Source organism: Sciurus carolinensis, chromosome 10, assembly GCF_902686445.1.
Source record: "Sciurus carolinensis chromosome 10, mSciCar1.2, whole genome shotgun sequence".
In the NCBI taxonomy this organism is placed as follows: Eukaryota; Metazoa; Chordata; class Mammalia; order Rodentia; family Sciuridae; genus Sciurus; species Sciurus carolinensis.
This window is the reverse complement of record NC_062222.1, coordinates 135,916,954-135,938,175: the sequence shown is the minus strand read 5'-3', so window position 1 is coordinate 135,938,175 and position 21,222 is coordinate 135,916,954. Positions and strand designations below refer to the sequence as shown.

Here is a 21,222-nt window from a genome sequence, read left to right as displayed (position 1 = left end):
GCAGGAGGGAGGAGAGTGAGCTCAGGCTTGTCCAGATGGAGACCTGGATGGGAAGACCCGGAGGAGGCCAGTGGGTGGGCTCTTGCCTCATTCCCATGAAACACACACACACGTTCTAAGGAGAAGTAAAAACTTAGGCAAAGCTTGGCTCCCCTAGCTATAAGTAAATGAAGACCATGATGACAGTGACGATGACCACAATGACACAGGCCAACAGCTATATTGCCCTTGCCGTCAGGCAGGCTCTCTATGCGGTAGTGACTATTATTTTCCCCTGTATTCGTCTGTTTTCATTATTGTAATAAAATGCCTGAGGCAGTCTAATTTATAAAGAAGGTTTTTCCTGACTCAGAGTTGGATGGAAGGCTTATGGGTCTCCTCTGGTGATGGCTTTCTTACTGGTTGTCCCAAGGTAGTGCAGGGCATCACATGGCTCGAAAGGAAGGACATACATGCTTCTCTGATCTCTGCCTCTTCCTATAGAGCTCGCGTGATTCCACCTTGGGGGCTCCACCCTGATGACCTTGCCCAGTCTGATGGCCTCCCAGCTCTGCACACTGTAGGGGATGCTTTCCTCCCTCTTTGTGCCTCGTGGTGGGCATACATTTCAACACAGGAAGTGTTGGGGACACTCAAACTATATCTAAACCATGGTGCCCCTTTGACAGGTGGGAAACCAAGTCGGACCTCAATGGCTTGTCCAAGATCATGGTGCCTGGCTGAGTCCAGGACCCAGGCAGTTTGGCTCAGAGCCAGTGCTCCTGCCCCTAAGTCCTGAATTTCTGTCACTGGAGGCCTTGGCTGTGGGTGGCCCTGCCCTCCCTCCCCACCCCTCAGCTTGGTGAGGGTACCCTTGGCTGAGGCCCCAAGAGGTGTTGACTCAGGTCCCTTACAGACTCTCAAAGCTGCATACTCGGAGAGGTGGAGGATGGATGTTCGGAACAGTCTTGACCCAAGTGGACCATCAAAGAGCCACAGAGGAAGCTTCCAGAAGAGTGAAGCTGGAGCTGTGGTGTGCCCTGCTCTCTGGCCTCACAGCCTCAGTCCTACCGGGGTAGCAGCAGGAGCCGGAGCCTTCCCAACACCCTTTGCCTTCGGCAGACTTTTGGGGCCTCTGTCTGAGCCCCGGGTCCTGGAGCTAGTGCCCAGGCAGCCTCACCTGGAGCCCACGGCCAGCACCTCCAAGGAGCCCTGCTGCAGGGGATGGGGACAGGGGTCCTGGCAAGGCATGGCAGTTCTTGGAGGCTGAGCTGGAACATGGCTTTTAAGGCACATGATTTTGTTGCGTCTCCTCAGATCTTGGGGCCTGGTTTCTCAGGAAGCTGCAGGGGTGGCGACTGGTTCCCTCATCAGGGGACAGTGCCTCGCAGGCTCCGGGGTCAGGGCCTGGCCCCGGGTGGTGCAGGGTGGGCATGAGCTGCCTACCAGCCCGTCTTCTTGATTTTGTCCTGGTCTTTTGCCGTTAGGCCCGCCGCTGTGCAGTGTGGGCGGATCCAGGGTCGCCTCCCGCCTCATGCAAGGAGCCGGCAGTGTCACCGGCCCCTCACGCGGTCCCAGCAAGCAGCAAGGGGGCCTCTCTGACTCGGCGGTCCGGGGTGTGCGGGCAAACAGGGCTGCAGGAGGGCTGTGGGTGGAGGGTCCTGGCGTGGTGCTCGCTGACGTCTGTCCATCTCCCCACAGCCAAGGTCACGCCCCCACGAGGCCCACCAGCTGGGACTCCTGAACATGTGAGTCAGCTCTGCCGTCCCAGGAAGGCCACTTGTGGCCCTACTGTGCAGGTTCGCTCAATACTGAGTCTTCAAAAGCCGGGCGAACCGGCTGCCTGGGCGCACCTCCCACCGCGTGCGGCCGGGTGCTCCAGGGCCCCTGTGCCGCCCGGCTGGCTGCACACCCCACAGCTGCTTGGGCCACCTTGGCCACAGAGCGCGCTCAGCCTTCTGCCTGATGTACAGCCACTGTGGAGCCACTGTCCCCACAACAGCGCAAAGACCCTCCCTGTTCCTCTTCCAGGGAAGGCGTGTGCGGCCCGGCGGACGTTCACAATGCCGTTTAGCCCAAGCTTCTCCGCATGAGCCAACCCAGGGCTGAAAGCGAGGAGAGAGGACTGCGAACCCAGCGGGACTCAGCAGATCCAGTTCGTGTTTTTCTCTGCAGACCTGCGGAGGTTCCCATAGGCGGGGACCCGGGCCCTGGCCACAGGGGAAAGGCCCCATTCCCTGGTGGCCTGTTCCCATGAGGAGAAAGGTGGTGTGGCAGTGCTGGGTGTCCAGGGTCCATTTGGACGCTTGGTGGCCCTCGCCCAGGCCTGGCTGTAGGCCTTCCATCCCTACGGGCAGTGGTCCAGTCTCCCGTGGACTGGGGACTCGTCCAGGCGTGAGCTGTGTGGGGCAGGTGGCGTGCAGTGCGGAAGAGCCCTCACGCCCCAGCAGAGGCTCTGTAGCACTCCGTGCCCAGGACAGCGAATTTGGAAGAAACGAAGCTCCCTTGACCTCCATGGCTCCCGCTTCCTGGGGGTGTAGCCATGCGGGTGGGGCATCCCTATGGCCTCCAGGCTGGGTCTCAGCCTCCTGACTCCCGCTGCGACCTCCCCTGTCCCTGTCTGGTCATGATCGGAAGCTGCCACATGGTTTCTGGACCGTAGGCCAGGGCTGCTCTCTGGATGTTCTGGACTCAGAGTTCTAGGACACTAAAGGGTTGCTGAGCCTGGGATGGTCTCTGCCAGGTCCTCTGAGACACAGACACTGAGGCTGGATTCTGTGTGTTAAGGATTTATAGGTGGAATAACCCTCAAGGGAAAATGGTGGGGGTGGAGAAGAGCAGGGGGTGGAGAAGAGTGGGACGGTGGGAGGCTTCTGCCGACTCAGCGCCTGCCCCTCCTGGCCAGGGCTTCCGGAGTGGGACCCTGCAACACTGGCACCCCCAGACCGGAGCAGTCTGCAGAGGGCGAGCCCCACTGGCTCCGTCCTGGAGTCCTGAGCACAGACCGAGGACACCACCGCAGAACAGGCTGATCCACTCACCTCCCCTTCCATTTCCACCTCTATCCAACACCATAGCAACGCACAGCCCATAATGAGAACAGGGACCAAAGCCACGGTGGGCCAGGGCAGCTGGCTGCAACCTGGGCTTCCTCGCCCACCTGCCTGACTCAGCTCAGCCCTCTTGCCCCTCACCCCAGGGTGTCCCCAAGCATGCCCCCCAAGCCTTTGTGGAGTTGCGTCCCCAAATCTGTGCCACGCGGGCACAGGTGGGCAGCAGGGTGGGGGCAGGACACATCCCCTCGGGCTGAGGAAGCCACACTTGAGAACAAACCCACGACCTGTGAGCCGGTACCGTGAATGCACCTGCAGGGTGGGGTGGGGAGCAGCAGGAGCGTCCTTGGATGGGAGGTGTGGGCTGGGTCGTCCTTGGATGGGAGGTGTGGGCTGGGTCTGTGAGCCTTAAATTGGCACCTTAACTAGGCCTGGATCTTCTCAGAGATCTAATCTCAGGTTAACTGACCAGACCTGCTGCTGCAGGGGTGGGGGTGGGGTCTGCATTTGGCACACGTGCCACCAAACAGGGCATCCAGGACACAGATGCCATCTGCCTTAGGGCATCTCTGTGCAAGGACCCTTGAGCAACACAGAAGTGATAGTCTATGCAAGCATCCTGAGAACACTGCACAAAGGACTCCAAGCCACTTAGGAGACCCTGCGGACGGACACGGTGTCTCCTGGCGCCGCCAGAGGGCACTGTTGGGTAACTTTAGAGATCCCACTAGAGCCAGTTAGGGCTCCAGGGTCTCCACCTCCAGCATTAGAAAACAGGGCTGCACAGCTGCTTCCGGGGAGGAGCCGCTCGTCCACCAGCAGGGTCTAATTCAGGTTTTGAGAAAGCAAAACTCACAGCCCAGAAAATCCCCCTGACGGGATCTGAGCCACCCAGGCCCCAAACCAGCACCCATCATTTTGGAAACTTGTGGAAACACATTTGTCACACCCTGGGCTTGGCTGGGACAGGCACACGTTGCCTTAGACCTGTGGAGAGTGGCCCCTGGGACACTGGGCAGTGCTGGAGACATGGTGGGAGGACCTGCCATCTCATGGGTCGAGTCCAGGGATGCTGCTAACCTCATGTTAGCCATGAGACACAGGACAGCTCTGGGCCCCGTCCCCCTAGAGTGACACAGCGGGAGGCTCTCCACATCCATGGGTTTACTCAGGACTGAGATCTGGGGTGCACCTGTTAGGAAGGTCACAGACACACCCAGGGAGGCCAAGGTCCTGGGAGCTTTGAACAGGTGGAGCTCATGGGCGCCATTTGAGAACCAAGTTCTTCAGTCACAGAGGCTCCCAGCGAGCTGGTTGTTGGTCGGTAGCACTGAGTACCCCCGGGCTCCTGCTGCACAGCCTGTGACGGACAGCTCTCCCTTGATGGGCCAGCAGGAGCTCATGCCCCCAGGCACCCTGGTTTTGGTTCGGGTCTGAGATAAGTGACCCCATCTTCCAAGGGATGATCTCACCAGTCTCCACAGTGCTGAGGCGGGAATCTCCCAAGAGCAGCCTTCTCTCTGGGAGGGAAGGGCCTCCCCTGGTGGTGGTGTACATGTGGCTGGTCTGGAAGCTTCTGGAAGTTCTTACCATCCATCAGGAGAGGCAGGTGCCCCCAGCGACACTTCTTGGAGGGGCTCTGTCTGGTAGAAGGACTCGCCCTCCCCCGTGAAGCCCGGGCTGGGCACGGCCTCCTACTGTGTGCTTCCCTGTGCTCTGAAGAAGAGGCCTGCTGTGGTGGACATGCGTCTGTGGGTCACTGGGCCCAGGTGGGTCAGGACAGGACTAGGGACCAGGACTCCATGGTCTGTGTTATGGTTTGGATGTGAGGTGCCCCGGAAGCTCCCGTGTGAGACAATGCAAGGAGGTTCGGAGGAGAAGTGACCGGGCGGTGAGTCTTAACCACATCAGTGAAGTAATCACCCGATGGGACTGAGTGCTAATTGATGGCGGGGGGTGGCTGGAGGAGGTGGTCCCTGGGGGGTGCCTTTGGGGTATACACTTTGTATCTAGCGCCTTAAACGAACTTTTCCTCCCATCTAGTTGTTCTGGCAGGTGCCTTAGTCACAGCAGTGGAAAGCTGACTGAAGCAGCCTGCATGGTGGCGTTGGTCCAAGACTCAGGCTCTGCCTTGCTGACCAGTTCTCAGTGCTGAGCTGGACAAAAATACCCATCAGTGATCCTGATGGGAATACCGTGGCAGCCAAGGGTAGGCTGGGGGAGTGGAGGATCAGGGACAGTGACCTTGGGTCTAGGAAACACAGCAAGCCTGAGACCCTACCTGGCAGCACGGGGCAGAGAAGCTGGGGAGCAGAGCCCAGGGCTGTACCCAGGTGAGCTCAGCTTATGGCAGCCTCTGGACATGGGGTAGAGCTGGGTACAGAAGGCCAGGGCAGGGTGACCCTCGGGAGGTCGCCCAGGGCAGGGGTTGAATGGGTTGGCACCCGGGCTAAGAGTGCTCCGAGGCTGGCCCCGGCCTCTCAGGTGTGGCCGTCGGGGGCAGGCCTGCACCCTCCTCTGTCCTCTCCCAGCATGGCCATGTCCCCAGGCTGTGGTGGGGGGTGGGCCCTGCACGCCCAGGCCCAGGCCCGCGGGCTGCCTCCAACTACAGGTTGCTCCTCCTCTTCAGCAGCCTCCTTGCGTCCTCGCCGTCACCAGCCTCGCTTTCTTGCTGGCCCGGCCTTGGGCTGCAGGGCGCAGGAGAGAGTGGTGGTCAGCACTCTGCCTGTGTCCAGGCACAGTGACCCCACTAGGGCGATGGTAGCACAGCACCGAGGTGGTTTTCACAGTGACCTGTGTGGTGACGAGGCAGAGCCCTGGTTCTGGGGCATGCGGGCTCCCACACCAGGCCCACTGGCACAGGCTGGCGGCCAGTGCTGACCCTGGAGGAGGCGGCTGGGGTGGTTCCAGCTGGACACCCACAGCGTGGCAGCAGAGTCCCTCCCCTCAGGGACAACTGCAGCGGCTGCAGCAACGCCCCCACCCGCGGTGTGGCCAAGCCTCGCGCTCAAATCCCGGCTGCCCATTCCCTCTCGGGCTTCCCGGGGCCTTCTCACCCAGAGGCCACGGGGGTGGTGAAGAAGCACCTGAGCGAGAGCTGGGGACCCTGTACCTGAGCGATCCGGAGGCGTGGTCCCCTGAGGCAGGGTCGCCATCGCTGGGCAGCCCCGGGTCCCCCCTCTCCTGAGGCAGAGGCTTCTTCCTTTTGGTCCGTAGAGGCTTCTCTGGAAGAGAGAGGACCCTGGGCCTTCAGAACTCCTCCCGGCCCCAGGCCGACATTCTCGAGCGCCCAGTGGCCAGGCGGGCCCTGCTTCTCCACGGCATCATGCCCATTTCACTGACAAGGAAACTGAGGCTCAGAAGACGAGGCTTTCCCAGGCCAGCTGCGCTGGTAAATGGCAGCGCCGGGACTTAACCAGATCTGCCAGGCCGTGTTCGTAGCACACCCAGCGGCCTTTGAGACTTGGGGTGCAGAGAGCAGCTGGCGGCGGAGCGGCTGTGCTGGAGCGTCTGCCTTCGTGGGTGTCTGGGTGAGCACACCTTCAGGTACCCTGATTCTGTCACTGGCAGGGAGGGGCTTACTCCCCACTTTACAGAGGGGAACAGAGTTAGGGGTGAGGCATGGTGAGCCGCAGGCCCAGCAACTGGGATCATCAAACACGGACAGCCAGGGCCCGCCCGGGTGCCCTAAGGAGCCTGCTCCTTTACAGATGAGGTCGTGGAAGCCCAGAGAGGCTGGGTATGAGCCCGAGGCCACAGAGCCAGGCGGTGGTGGGCAGGGAAGTGGAACCCTCCTCCTCAGCCCCGAGGGTTCCGCTGCAGCAGACACTACCACTTACCCGGCGGCCCGCGCTTCCTGGAGAGCGGTTTGTTCTCAGCAAGGGGCACTCGGGCCAAGGCCGCCAGCTCAGAGATGAAGCTCTGCTCCGCGTCCTGATGTGCAAACGGGAAGGATCAGCTGGCCCCTCCCCGAAGCTCCTGGGCCCGACAGAGCCTGCCCTGTGCAGGAGCCTGGTGGGACACGTCCCCAGCAGGAGGAGGCTTTCCCCGAAGTGCCCCGAGAGGCTGCGGGGCCCGGCACAGACGAGAACAGGGCGAGAGCTCCGCGGTGGTGGCCGCAGGACAGGACCTAGCCAGTGTGGCCCGACTCCAGAGCTGAGCGCCTGCCACCAGACAGGCCCGCCCACCGCTCGCTGCCCTGGGACCCTGTCAGACCCTCCCCTCCGCCAGCCCCAGGTTCCCCACCTGTCGTCAGGACAGGCGTGGTAACTGCCCCCTGGCTGTAGGTGGAGGCATGGGCCAGCCACTGTCCACCACAGACCTTCCAGAAGTAAGGGCCAGTTTCCACGGTGGCACGCTTGTCCGCGTCCCTGTCCTGGCTGCCCTGCTCTGGGAGACCTCCGACAGGGCCAGCACGTTCCTGGCGTCCCCTCAGAAACGCAGGGTGTTTGTCCTGGGCCACGCCCAGGCTATCGCTTTCTGTCCTGGGTTGAGCTCCTGTGTGCTCTGGACAGGATGCAGGCCTGTCGCCCCGCAGGGCCCACAGGACAGACGGCAGTCCTGATGCTGAGCAGTCCACCTGGTGGCGATCTGCACACATAAGATGCTCAATTTTCTGCGCCTCCTAGGATGTGGCCAGAGGCCACAGGGGCCGTGCCACCCGAGAGGCTCCTGATCTCTTGGGCAGCTGCGCAGCACCAGCCAGTGGGACGGGGACGACCATGCACAGACGGCTGAAGGCTCTGCACCTGGCACAGGGCCCCCACCCAGAGGCCAGGCTGGCCCCTGACCATGACCTGGCCGCTGCTCCTCTCGAAGCCGCCTGCTAAGGCCGCTCGGCTCTCACCTGCAGCTGCGCCTCCAGCTGGGCCTCCAGCTGGTCCAGAGCCCTGGCCTTCTGCCTCTGCGCGTCCAGGCGGAGCTGCTGGGGCGTGGACAGCTGGGCCAGGAACCGCCTCTGCCGCGACCGCAGCCTGGTGGGGAGGGGTGGTCAACACTGTCGAGCCGCAGGCACTCGGAGTCTCCACACCAGCCCTCCCAAAGGGCCACCATGCTGCAGAATGAGTGACCCGTAGGTGCCACTGACGCCTGGGGCCTGGGGACCCGGGAGCAGCCGGCCCAGCGCTGGGGCCACCGTCCAGGCCTGAAGAGCAAGGAGCTGACAGAATTCTGCACGCACGTTTGTCTCGATCCTCAGGGTAGCTTGGGGACATCAGCAGGACAGAGAAGAAGAGCCAGGGGAAAGGAGAAGCTGAGAAGCGGGCTTGCCTGGGGTCACAGCTGCCAGGTGCTGGCAGAGGTGGTATATTGTCCTGAAAGAGCCATCTTGCCCAGGGAGGAGCGTTCTCCTGAAAGGACCAGCGGCCCGGGCCACATCCTGATCTAAAATCTCAGAACGGCCCGGCCCGTCCCTTGGGAAACGGGGCTCTTTCCTAGAGGGAAATCCCAGTGAGGCAGCCCCTTCCTCTGAGAGGCAGGGGACAGAGCGGGGCAGAGGCGCGTCCGCGAGCGCAGGGGCCCCGCCTCCCTCTGGGGAGCAGAGTGCTCCCCTCCCCTCAGCTGGCCTCAGCTGGCCTCAGCGAGGGGCCTTCAGGCCGGCCTCGCATTCCTCGGCCTTCCTCCTCTTGGTCTCTGAGGTGGACTTTCTGAAAAGGCTGAATTTCTGGACCTGAAGGCAGAAGCCCCTTCAGCACCGGCAGGCGGTTGTCCACACGGTGTCCCCAAGGCACAAGATGCCACCCGGCTTCACGCTGTCTTCGCACGGCCCGCTCAGCCCCTCCTCTGAGGCCGCCCTGCTGTCCACACCCCTCCGGCAGCACCACTGACCCTCCCGCCTGGGGTGACTGGCGGACTTGGTCCCAGCCCTCAGCTCTGCTAGGAGGGGCGGTGGAGCATGAAGGAGGGAGCCTGGTGACAGCCCTGCGGAGGCCGAGCCTCACCAGAAACCCTGTCCGTGGATCCACGAGACCGGCAGAGAGGGAGGGAGGGCCTCGGGCCATGCCTGGACCCGGCACACCCGGCTGGACGTCCCCTTCCCTACACCAGGTGGGGCTGGCCCAGGGGGCCCGGGGGCCTCTCCTCTTAGATCGCCCAGGGCAAAGTGAAGTCCTCGGTCGGACCGCGGCCTTCCGGACCCCCGGGTCGGGGTGTGCGTGTGAGCAATTCAGATGCCCAGGCTCCCCTCCGCCCTGAGTCCCAGTCTTCAGATGTGGGGCCTGGAATCTGCAGGCCCAGTGAAAGCCACCTGATGCTTCTGTGCCCAAATCTGGGAGCTGCGGAGCACGGGTGTGGAGAGTCAGTGCAGCCCAGACCTTGCAGTGCAATAGCGGGCCTTTGCTGACCACGGCTAATGGCCAGACGGAGAGTCATGGGGGGTGTCAGGCTCAGTTTGATCCAGGTGCTGCAGTGCTTGCCATCTATGCCAGCCGCCAATGAGCAGCTGACCTGGACTCTGCTACGTGCCAGGGCTCCCTCTCCTCCACTCCCATGGCTGTTGCCTTTCTGCCACTTTTAGCAGCAGGACAAGGCAAGGGATCCTCTGTGGTCCGGCATGTCCCCCAGCACCCCCACGGACTGACTGCTGATTCCTCACTCATGTTGTTCTCCCCAGGCCCCGAGCTCCTGGACAGACGGCAGGCACGGCCCTGGTACCCGCCTAGTGGCCAAGAAACAGCAGGTGCTTACGAGGGGCCCGCTGGCACTGCACCCGCCTGCAACCCACAGGGGGTTGCCTGCAGGCGCCTGCAGGGCTGTGGCCTGCCTGGGGACCGGGGTGGGCAGGCGAGTCAGCACCCCCAGGACAGACCCTGACCCGTTCACGCCACCTGCACGGGTGTCCCTGGAGACCGTTCTGCACAGCTCTCTGAAGCTCCGGGGCGGCTGGAGCCTCACTGGCCCTCAAAGCCACAGGCGTGCGGCCTTCCCTCTGCTGTGCCGGTCACACGACATCCCCAGAACTGGCCACTTCCCCGTTCATGTCCCTAAGCATGCTCAGGTCCCAGAGCCCTTGAAGATGGCAAGGGAGTCTGCAGGCGTGACGAGGCCCAGGCGCCAGACTCCTGCCTGAGCCGGTGCCGGGCGGTCCCGCCACAGCGGCTGAGCCTTGGAGCAGAGGAGCCCCGCCCACCCAGGAGAGGGCAGCAGAGGTGGCAGCGGCAACCCCAGGCGTGAGCAGTGTTTGTCACTGCTGCTCGTTCCCAGCCGGGGACCCAGAGAGGACCAGAGAGAGGGTGGCCCCTGTGACAGCCGGCAAGGAAGTGGCTCAGTTCTGCAGCAACTGATCACGCTCGGAAACGGTTCCCCCAGGGCCTCTAGGAAGAGCCCCGCCGGCTGGCGCCTCCGTCTCCACCGCGTGAGACCCAGAGAAGCCAGGAGCCCAGCCTCCTGAGCCACGGGTGAGGCTATGGTCATGGCAACGGCCACGTGGGAAACACCTGTCTCTGCTCCCTTCCGCTCCCTCTCTGCTTCCCAGGTCACCCCACATGAACACCTGATCCCACACCCACCCCAAGATCAGCCGCTGGGGGAGCGAGAGCAGGAAGGAGAGCGGAGGGGCTGCTGGGGCTGCAGGAGCCACCCGAACCCGGATGCCCGGCGCAGGTGCAGGTGCCACTGTGGCAGGGGGCAGGCAGGCCCAGGGCCTTCCGTGCTGGGTGGGGGACAGAGGACCCCGAATCCCTGCCTGGGGGACCCACGGCCTCCGCAAGCCTCACCTCTGGTGGACAGCTGGGGAGGTTCCGGGAGCTGCGCCTGCTGTGTGGCTCCTGGGTCCAGGGTCGCCGAGTTCTTGCTTTCTCCACAGCTTGTAGCCGTCAATTCTGTCACCTGGACCACAGGAGATAGGACAGTGGGCCACGTCACAGCAAGGTCACTGACTCTGCTGGCTGGGCAGTGCTGGCTCCAGGGCTGGGCAGGACACTTGTGTCCACCCAGCGCTGCTCACCCCAGTGCTGGGACAAGTGTGGCATGCGCAAGAACCCTGGGGACAGCCACAGGCAGCTCTGGACAAAGCAGCTGCCCCTCCAGCTTTTCTGTGAGTCTTTAGAGGGAGGACAGAGGATTCAGCACTAAAGCACCAGGAGCAGCGAGCTTGAGGAGCGCAGGGCGGGCAGAGGCAGGCAGGAGCGCCTGCAGTGAGCCAGGGTGCCGGCTGGCACGGGCTCTCCAAGGAGCTGGGGCTCTGCCCTTCCTCCCTGCCCATTCTTGTTTGTGGATTCAGATGCTCAGAAAACGCAGGTTTTAAAAGCAGTTCAGATGCCCAGGTGCCCTGGGTTCCTGGGGCCAGCTCAGTGCACGCCTGTCCCCAGCAGGGCTGTTACGGCGCCCCACCCAAGAGGGCGCCCGCTTCAAGGCCCCACCTGCCAGGCAGCCCAATGCCCAGCAGCTCTGGGGCAACGTGGGGGTGCTGCCCTTCCCTGGCTCTTGGGCGCCCAGGGGCCGCTGACCTGCCTGGGGCACAGAGGCTGGGCAGGGATGAGCTCGGCCCACCCTCTCTGTGGCTCCCGGGGGGGTGGGTTGATGGGGAGGGGTCTCTGTGGACCCTTAAGTTCCACGGTCTCCAGGTGCTGGCCGTGAAGCCCTGCGTGAGTCGGGGTCAGGGAAGGGCAGTGAGAGCCCGGAGGACGCCCGGGGCAGTCCAGCCCCTCCCACAGAGCGGAAGCAGAGACCTGGGGAGGGGAGGTGGCGTGCCCCCTTTCCAGAACGTCCTACAGTGGCCCGCGGTCACACCTGCCTCCTGCTAAAGGAACCCAACTCTCCTCTGGAAAGCCGCGATGGGGCATCTGGCGCCACCTGCCCACGTCTGGGTGAACCCAGAGACAGAACCATTCGCCTCTACATGGGGGCTACTGGCCTGTCCTGCCTTCCCAGGGTCTACCTCCTACTGATTCTCTGCTTTAGAAACCTTGTTGTACTGTGTGCATGTTTCTTTACATGACTTTTAAAAAGCATTTGGGGGATAAAAAGAGGGGGTGAATAAATACATGAAAACATTTCAAAATTAAATTGCTCCCAGTTTGGAACACTTGACACCCCATTTGTGGAATCTGGCGGTCTCCAGGGGCCCGGGCAGCGCACCCTGCAGGGTCTTCAGGAGCTGCAGCTTCCTCTCCTCGTGGTCCTGCATGACCCTCCCCACCTGCTGGTAATAGGCCTGCACCAGGTGGCCCACGCTGGCGCTGGTCACGTGGACGCTCTCCACCACTGTCTCCACCAGCGTCTTCTGTGGGGAGGAGAGAAGGACGGGCGGGGTGGGAAGGTCACGGGGGGCCACCGTGCCAAGCTGGGGCTGGCTCCCCCAGCCCGGTTCACATCTCCCTCTTACTCCCAACCCAGACTGGCTGGGGACCAGGCAGAGCACAGGGCTGGTGGCAGGCGGAACCCTGCCGTCGGGGGAGACTGGGCCTCGCCAGTCTCAGAGGGAGGGCAGCCCACCCTGCAGAGGGGAAACTGAGGAGGGGGAGGCAGGCAAGCTCGGCAGGGCGCCCGAGGACCAGTCCGGGTGTGCTGGCCCGCCCACCCAGTCCCTCCTGCCCCGGGGACAGGGCTGGCACGTACCCTGAGCTCCTCCCTGTCCTTGGCCCGGCTCTTGGTGGCCGCATTCCTCGCGTGCCCCAGCAGCGCCTGCCCGAGGGCCCGCTCCGAGTGCCGCTGCAGGAGCTGCCCGGCTTCCTGGGCCTCGGCCAGCAGCTGCTGATGGAGCTGCAGCCGTGTCTGCTGTGCCTCCTCCTCCAGCCGGCCGGCCTCCTCCAGGACACGCGCCTCCTGCAACGAGGCCAGCAGCTGCCCTGCACGGCGGAGGCTGGGAGGCTGGGAGACCGCCCCTCGGTGGGTGCAGACTCGGCTGCACCTGAGGCTCAGGGCCACGTGCGTGAGCCGGGGGTCAGCCCGCTGGGTCTGAGCCCGGCTCCGCCACCTGCCTATTATCCTCCTTTGGATCTGTGACATCCCAAAGCCCCTCTGTGCCTTGATGGCGGTACCGTTCTCCCTCTGATTGGCTTAGGTCTCCTGGCGCACCTCACTGTGGCACCAGGGCACCAGGCCATGGGGCGCTGACAGGCGGGTACTGTGATGCGCTCAGCCGCTCCTCCCCAAGGTCACGTGTTCAGCTCTAACCCCAGGGCCCCGGGACTGGACGGATTTGGAGACAGGATTTTTAACGAGGCAGTTAACTTAAAATGGGATCATGAGGGTGGTCCTGATCCAAAGTGCCTGGTCCGCAGTGAAGACAGGGCAGGACACAGACAAGCACAGAGGGACAGCCGCGTGAGAAGTGAGAACAGAGGGGAGCGGCCTCCAAGGAGCAGGCCCGCCACTCCGGGACCTCCTTCGTGCGGCCTCCAGACTGAGACGGGAGCTCTGCCGTGTGGGCTGTGGCCGTGACCTTGCTACAGAGCCCGAGCAGGTTCACGGAGCAACTACGGGGGCAGGATCTGGGTTTGGACGGACATGGCTGGCCCAAGACCCAGTGGGGCACTTCCCGGGGGGCGCTGGGGGACGGGCTCACCAGGGCCTGGAGCAGCTGCCACTGGTGCCCGTCCCGACAGTGGGAGGAGCCCTGCTCCAGCGCCTGCTGCTCCCGCAGCTCCTGCAGGAGGTTCTTCTTCCCAGACAGCCTCATCTGGGCCAGGGTGGCCATGGCGCCGGCGCGGAGAGCCAGCCTCCGGAGGGTGGAGCACAGGAGCAGCTCGTGGCCCTGCAGGATGCCCCGCGTGGACCTGTGGGGAGAGCAGCCCGACAGGCTGGCGCCCAAGAAACTCCCTGGTACCACAGGAGCCCACTGCGTGGGACGGGAGGAAGCTCCTGTGCTGCCTCTCAGCCACCACAGCCACCTGGTGGCCACCAGCACCTGCCTTCAAACTACTCCCACCCACGTTCCAGAGGCACCTGGGCAGGGCCCTCAGCACATACCCAGTGGATTTCAAACTGAACACACCCCACACTGAAACTGAGCTAATTTGAGTTCACATCCCAGTGACTCAGGGAAACAGCCTGGGTCCACCCAGGAGGCCCAGCGTTTGGTTTCGTGACGTAAGGTGTCGGCGAAGGGGCCGGCAAGCTGGAGAGCGCCTCGGCAGTCTGCATGGCAAAGGGGAGGCCCAGCAAACAACGGGGCTGGGGACAGGGGGCTCATCCTAGAGAGAAGGATGCGTCCCTCACGAAGACCTAATGTGACTCGGCTAAACTCCCCAGGGGGTGGAGCTCATCTGCTACCGTCAGAAATTCCTGCTGGAAGAAAGATAAATCCCCTTTAGATGATGGCCTCATTCAGAGTCTTATGTTCTCTCTACAATTGTTCATGGATAATGTCCAGCAGTCAATGAAAATAACCAGACATGCAAACAGATAGAAATCAACCCAAAATAAAGGGAATAAAATGGGCAGTAGAAAAATAACCACAAGATACCAGATTTTGGAATAATCAGGCAAGCATTACAATGATTATAATTTATACACTCAAGGAATGGATAAGATGAAGAATCTTAGCAGATCTTTAGAAAGGATGTAGAAAGTCAGAAACATTCTAGAACTCCCAGCACGACAGCTGACATTTAGAACTCCACAGACTTCAGAGCAGAGAGGACACATCCAGAGAGACAGGGAACTGGAATTCAGCTCAGAAGAAATCCAGGATGTACCAGTGTGCCAAGGGATGAGAAATACTGAGTGGTGTGGAGAGTCACACGTGCGGAGAGGCTGGAGCCCAGCAAGACAGCGGCAGAGACCGGCAGGAGGGACCAAAAACGCTAGGGGCGAGCACGGGAAAGATGGCTCAGTGGCACTGGTGGCTTCCAGGGCTCTGCGGATCTACCACGCGAGCACAGACACAAGGCTCCACAGGCTGGTTTCTATTCCACGACTCCTAAGTGGGACGACTGGGTTCTCACGCTGTCAGAGAAAGCTCGCCCAGGTGGGTTCGGGATGGCCTCCGCACACGGCGCAGCTGATGTGGCTTTAGAGAGGTCACACAGGGCCTGGGGTGGAGCTTGGGGGTGCAGCACTAGACTAGCAGTGTGAGGCACTGGGTTCAATCCTCAGCACCACATAAAAATAAGTAGAATAAAAATTATTCTAAAAATTATTTTAAAAGAAAAAAGAAAAAGAGAACACACACAGACCACACAGGTGTTCAGCCACACCACACTCAACGGGTGAAACCGAAGAACAAAGGAAATCTCAAGTGCATCCAGAAGCAATGAAGTCTAAGACAAGGGCCCTTTTAAAGAACTGAAAAATGACCAAGATAAGGTTGAACGTACACGCTGATCTGGGTGTTGGGACTGACCCCAGTCTGTCAGCATTGGGAGGGAGGCCCGGGGCACCCTCATGGCTGGGTCAGGGCCCTCATCAAAACAGCATCAGAACTTGCCCCCCTCATCACCCCTCCGCCCCCGCCATGCAAGACAGAGCAAGAGGGCGCCACCTTGGGAGCTGAGAGCAGCCCTTGCCAGGCACAGAAACTGCCGCCACTTGGTCTTGAACTTCCAGGCTCCAGAATTGGGAGAAATCAATTTCTATTGTTCATAAACTACCCAGTCTCAGGTACTCTGCAATAGTAGCACACACACACCTACGGAAAACATTCCTTACAAACGAAGGTTAAGCCATTTTTAGACAAAACCTTAGAGAATTTTTTATGAGTTGATCTGAACTGAAAGGAACCTTCAGGCAAAAATGATCCCAGAGGGAAACTTAACAATGAAAGGAAAGAATCAAGAACAACATAAAGGGTAACTGTGTGAATAAATCTAAATGAACATGGGCTGGGTTAAATAATGACGACCACGCCCTGGGACTGGAAGTAGAGAGCCAAAACCCACGAGGACAGGAGAGCGACCTTCAGAGAGGACGAGCAGGTCAGGCGCTGGCACCGCCCAGCGGGCAGTGACATCTGACTGTGTGGTCCATCCTGACAGGTCAGGGAGGCCGTCTGAAGTCTCCAAATCACCGAAAGCACAGAAGAGCAAGACGTGCGGAGCAGCACCCGCTCATCTGTCCCTCTCTGCGGTGCCTCCGGGTCACCCTGGCCTCAGCCCCGTTCCTGTGTCTTGACTAACCCAGACTGGGTTCCTGGGAAAGGCCGGGCAACTACAAAAGCATATCGGTCATTTTTATCATAAGAAATAGGAAAAAGAAACATTTCTCAGCAAGTTGGAGAAATCCTATTGTACTGCTAGAGCAAAAATCTGAAAAATGAATATAAAAATTGGTAAGTGTAGCTTGTTATAAATGGATGCAAGAGGTCTCTGTGGGGAGATGGAAACCTAAATGCGGATCCTGGTGATGGGTGTGGAGATTCACTAAAAAATCTGTAATGACGTGTAAATTACATCCCCAAAAGCTGTTGCAAAAAATTCCTACAAAACATGACACTGTAGAATTCTACTGGATTCTACTGGATTCACTGTAGATTCTATTGGAGGTAGAATCATTAGCCCCATTTTGCGGAGGAGGAGACTGAGGCCCAGAGGCTGAGAGCCTAGTCATTCACATTCAAAAGAGGCAGGCGGGAAGGCCAGCCTTACAGAGGCGAAGACGGAGGGGCGTGGGGCCGTGCAGGACGCTCCCTCCCAGGATGGCCCCACTCACTCTTCACTGAGGCCGCCCAGGCGGTCCAAGACTCCCCGCAAGGTGCTCTGGTGGTCGTCCCGCAGCTGGGTCTGCAGCACCGTGGACAGCGCGCACTCCTCCATCCACACCTGTGCCGTGGGGAACAGAAGGCACTGTGGTCACTGCGCAGGAGCCAGGCCAGCTGCCTGCGCTGGGGCTGGTTTGTGTCTTGCTTTAAAAACCCTTTCTCCCCGGTTCTGTTAAAACCTCTGGCTCCACCCTGCTCCTCTCTGGGAGATCATATCTGCAGGGAGAGACGCGCACCTCAGGCAAGGTCAGTGCACCTGAGGACTCGGCCATCCAGATGAGTCCTTCGCTGTCCCCTTTCTGCAGCTTTGCAGAAGGCTCTCTGTCCAGCAGCCTGCCGGGGCTCCCGCCGCCCACAGAACACCATGGAACAGTGGACGAAGCCCCTGCCGTCCACTGCCGTTCTCAGCCCGGGGTATTCCTCGCACACCCAGCCTCACAAAATGACATGGCGTCACCCAGAAAATGTTGTTTAGATCATTCTCTTGAGTCCTTTGAGGAGTTAGAATGATCTAAGGGTAAACAACATTCTAGAAAACTCGACACCATCTTGATTCCTTAAAAGGCAAATTAACGTCGTCTCTAGAGCACGTAGGGGTCTCAGCTGTGCTGAGTCTGCAGAGAAAGCCAGCAGCAGGATTGGAGGGTGACAAGGCCAGAGGGACAGCGCTGCAGCGGTCACGCCAGCCCCAGCAGGGCCACACGCAGGCTGCTGGTGCCTGGAGTCGGAAACAGCAGCTGCTGCAGGGGCCTCGGCACCCACCCTGGACATGGCTACCAGGTCATGCTGTGGCTTTGTGCTTTTGGTTTCAAACTTCCACGTGTTACTGGGGGACAGGAAAGGGCACTAAGGGTCGTCAAAGCTGGGTACGTGCTCAGGACTGGACAGCGGGTGATCTGGAGACCTCAGGGTGGGTCCTGAGGTCAACACCGGGGTAAACCCTAGAGTCCAGGGCAGGGAGGGACTGTGGTTTTCAGAATCCTGCTCGAGGAAGGCCTCACTGTGAGGGAGACCGGGGACAAAGACCTGGGAGCACAGAGCCAGTGGGGCCGGGGAGGCGCCTGGCAGGGAGCCAGCAGGTGGGGTTGGAGGCGCCAGGTCTGACACGTCAGGTCTGGCAGGACCTGAGGAGGACACTGGCCACCCGGGGTTTTGAGCAGAGATATGACTTTGGCTTGTCATTGGTGGTGCTGATGATTATAAGATGCCCAACGATTTCAGGCCTCACTAAGACAGAAAAATCATCGCTGGTGAAATTAAGATGCACTTCAATTTGAGGGATGTCAAAGGACTCTTCAGAGCGCATCCTAAAGATGAGTGGCATGGGTGTGTCTTGAAAGTTTCTCTCTGGCTGGCATTGAGAATCCAGGGAGGGCAGTGGCCGGCCGCTGCAGTGAGCTGGACAAGAGGCCCAGCGGCTTTGGTCACTGCGCTGCGCCGGAGATGATGGGAAGTGTCCACCTTATGGGCGAGGCTGAAGGTGGGGCCAGCCAGGGGGTGCCCTGTCCACAGCACACAGGGTGTGAGAGAGAGAAAGGGGAGCAAGGTATTGGCCCAGTTAAGGGGAGAGTGCGACGGGCAGGTTGGCAGGAAGAGCAGAGGTGCTGTTTGGGGTGCACTAGATCACGCGCCTACTGACCGCCTGAACGAGACTTCATTTAGAGAGTCAAGTTCAAGGCAGGCTCGAAGCTGGACATAAAAGTCTGGGAGTGGCGAGTCCTCAGTCCAACAGCTCCCCAGGCTCCGAGTCCTGCCCAACCAGACTCCAGCCTGTTTGAGTTCGGAAGAGGCTCTTCTCAGCCTCCAGAGCAGACCCAGCCACTGTTGTGGCTGCAGCATCGAGTGAGACCCTGGGGGGACCCGGCCAAGCCTGGCCTGGATGTCCAGCCCACAGACGCTCCGCGGTAAACAAATGCTGCTTTGAGCTGAGGGGGAGTGAGCCAGGATTCTGACTGGAAGACGACCCCGGGGCTGGCGTTGTATATGTGAGGCCGAGATCCTCACCTGCCACCCTCCCTGTTAAAAACGCAGATTTCCATGCAGTGGTTTAGTAGTTTCCTGCAGCTGCTTAGCAACTGACCACAGGCTTAGTGGCTTAAAACCGCGCATTTATTATCTCACACTTCTGGACATCAGTAGGTCCTAAGGGAGCCCTCTCCTCGCCCTTCCCAGCCCCTGGAGGGCACCTGCTGACTGGCTTGGACATCACGGCACCAAGGAATGCTGCCTGAGTGTTTCTGACACCTGCTCCGCTGTCATTGCAAGGACCCCTGTGAGCACGCGGGGCCTGGCCAGCTAAGCAGGGAACTCTCCCCACCTCAAGGTCCTGATGTAATCACATCTGCAAGGTCCTTTTAGCCTTGAACCTGACTTTGGTTTTAGGGAGCAGGGTGTGGACCTCCTGAGGGGGGCATTGTGCCGCAGGAGCCCAGAAACCTGCGCCAGAGTGGATTAGGACCTGACAACACCTCTGTGCATTTCACCAGTTCCTTAATTTCACCGACTTCCATGAGCAACAGCTCATGGGGCCACCACTGTGTTCTGGACAGAATCTAACATGGAAGGGCCGTTTGTGGTCTGGGTCTGCTTTTGGTTTTCCACAAGATGAAGCCTCATCTGAGCCACAGAAAGTTCATGTCTTGCTTTCTGTCATCAACGAGGAAACATGGCAAGTGGGAGACGACTTGGGTCTCTAAATGCCTCGTAGTAATTTAGTGAGTCAATCACGACGTGCACACCTTGAGCAGGCTGTCTTCGTTAGACTTGAATCTGTTGACGAAGTCATCAGCTCTTCCCCTTGCTTCTCGAATGCAAAACGACTCTCGAGAAACTTCCCACAAGCCCAGGGAGAATCACTATCGTATCACCAAGTAAATACGTAAAAGACAAAAGAGCTAGGCACAACTGGCACTTAAATCACGTAACCAGAGAGTTGTAGATGAATCGTGGGTATTTTGTGGGAAATAAAATTCAGGATTTTTTCAATGCCAATATCATCAGGTGATTAAATGGGCATTGTGCAAGAGATTATCACATGATTGCCTCATGGCAACCTGCTGGGTATTTTGGTCCCTCGTTGTCACACAGGAGCTGGAGTTCTGAGACATTCCCTAAGCCATGCAAAAGCGGTTGGAGGTCGGCTCACTGGCAGTCTCCAGCCTCTTGTATGTTTGCTCTGGCTCACACCCGGGTCTTGAGCTCTGAGGTCAGGGGCCCATCTGCAAAGCCCCGGTGGTCACTGGGGCCCTTGGTGAGCTCCAGAGGCACGCTGACTCACCTGCCAGCTCTCCAAGCCCTGGCCTCTCCACTCAGCAGATGGGACACAGAATGGCCTGGGTTTGGCATAAATTGGATGACTTTGACTTCATTTAGATCCCTGGCAGAGCACAGGGTCAGGGTGACCGTATGGTCATTTCCACAGCTGCACTGCTGTTGCTGGAGACAGGACACAGTCCTTCCAGAGCACCTGCTACATCTGGGCCACTGGATCTTGAATCAGAGAGTACAAACAAATCAGGGGAGCTGTCCTCAGAGGACGCACAGCCAGGTGCAGGAAACAGGCATGTGACTGGCAGGGCTGACGTGAATCGAGGGTCCAACAATCCAGACAGCAGGCTGCAGGAGGCCGCACGCTTGCCCAGCTCTCTCCTGCTTCCTGGGCACTTCTCCCGCTCTTCAGAGAGCCCCCGTCACATGCATCCATTGTCATGGCTTTCATACTGATGGAAAACCCAGTGGAAGGAACAAGGAGTTGTTCCCTGTAACAAGCACCCAGGAGGGCGGTCCAGGGCACGGCTGTGGCGCACCACCCTCCGTGGACTCCAGCTGCCCCCGCTCACTCTGCTCGCTCCTGCCGACCGCCTCTAGTCAGGGCCACGCGGTGCCTGTGTTCCAGGCAGGAAGGAGGACTCCGGGGAGGACCGTGCTCCTGGCGCCCTGGCTCTGGAGCTAGGGAGGAGGAACCCTTCACGGAACCGCAGCTTGTCTAGCCGTCAGAGCTGTCACTCGGCCACTGCTGACTGCAGGGGTCCTGGGATAGTCGACATCAGCCTCTCAGCCTCCAGGGTGCAGGAAGCAAGGGAGAGGGAAACACGGTGGGCCTGGTGTCCGCCATGCTGGGGAATTCCTTCTTTCACTTGGTAGTTTCTATGTTTCAAAAATAAGACTGATGGACGTCACAATTGTTTTCTTGGCACTGAGGTCAGAAATCATTGAATGTGTCTTAATGGCAAAAATCCAGGTGCTGCAGGGCTGGTTTGGGCAGGAAGTTCTGTAGGTTGGGGAGGATCTCTCCTGTGCCTCTTTCAGCTTCTAGAAGCTGCCAGTGTGCCCAGGATGAGCTGTACCACTCCAAGTCCTGCTCACACCTTCCCGTCCCCTCCTCTGGCCCTGACCCTTCTGTTCCCACTCACAGGAGCCCTGTGATGACGTTGGTCCAGCTGGACTATCCAGGATGACCTCCTCGTCTCAAGATGGTTAACTTAATCACAGCCACAAAGCCCTTTTGGCCACATGAGGTCACATATGCCCAGGGTCTGGGGATTGGGATGTGGA

General features: G+C 60.0%; 1 protein-coding gene across 1 annotated transcript in view; it reads right to left on the bottom strand.

The window, feature by feature from the left end:
- Positions 1-4,181: 4,181 nt before the first annotated feature.
- Evc (EvC ciliary complex subunit 1) overlaps positions 4,182-21,222 on the bottom strand; it is a 60,173-nt gene continuing 43,132 nt past the window's right edge. The window contains exons 13-21 of the mRNA XM_047566601.1: positions 16,620-16,729; positions 13,537-13,747; positions 12,588-12,794; positions 12,108-12,252; positions 10,745-10,856; positions 7,879-8,005; positions 6,872-6,965; positions 6,145-6,256; positions 4,182-5,719 (exon numbers count right to left, since the gene is read on the bottom strand). Coding sequence (XP_047422557.1) covers positions 5,638-5,719; positions 6,145-6,256; positions 6,872-6,965; positions 7,879-8,005; positions 10,745-10,856; positions 12,108-12,252; positions 12,588-12,794; positions 13,537-13,747; positions 16,620-16,729 — 1,200 coding nt within the window. The 3' untranslated portion in view covers positions 4,182-5,637. The remainder of the gene's footprint in view (positions 5,720-6,144; positions 6,257-6,871; positions 6,966-7,878; positions 8,006-10,744; positions 10,857-12,107; positions 12,253-12,587; positions 12,795-13,536; positions 13,748-16,619; positions 16,730-21,222) is intronic.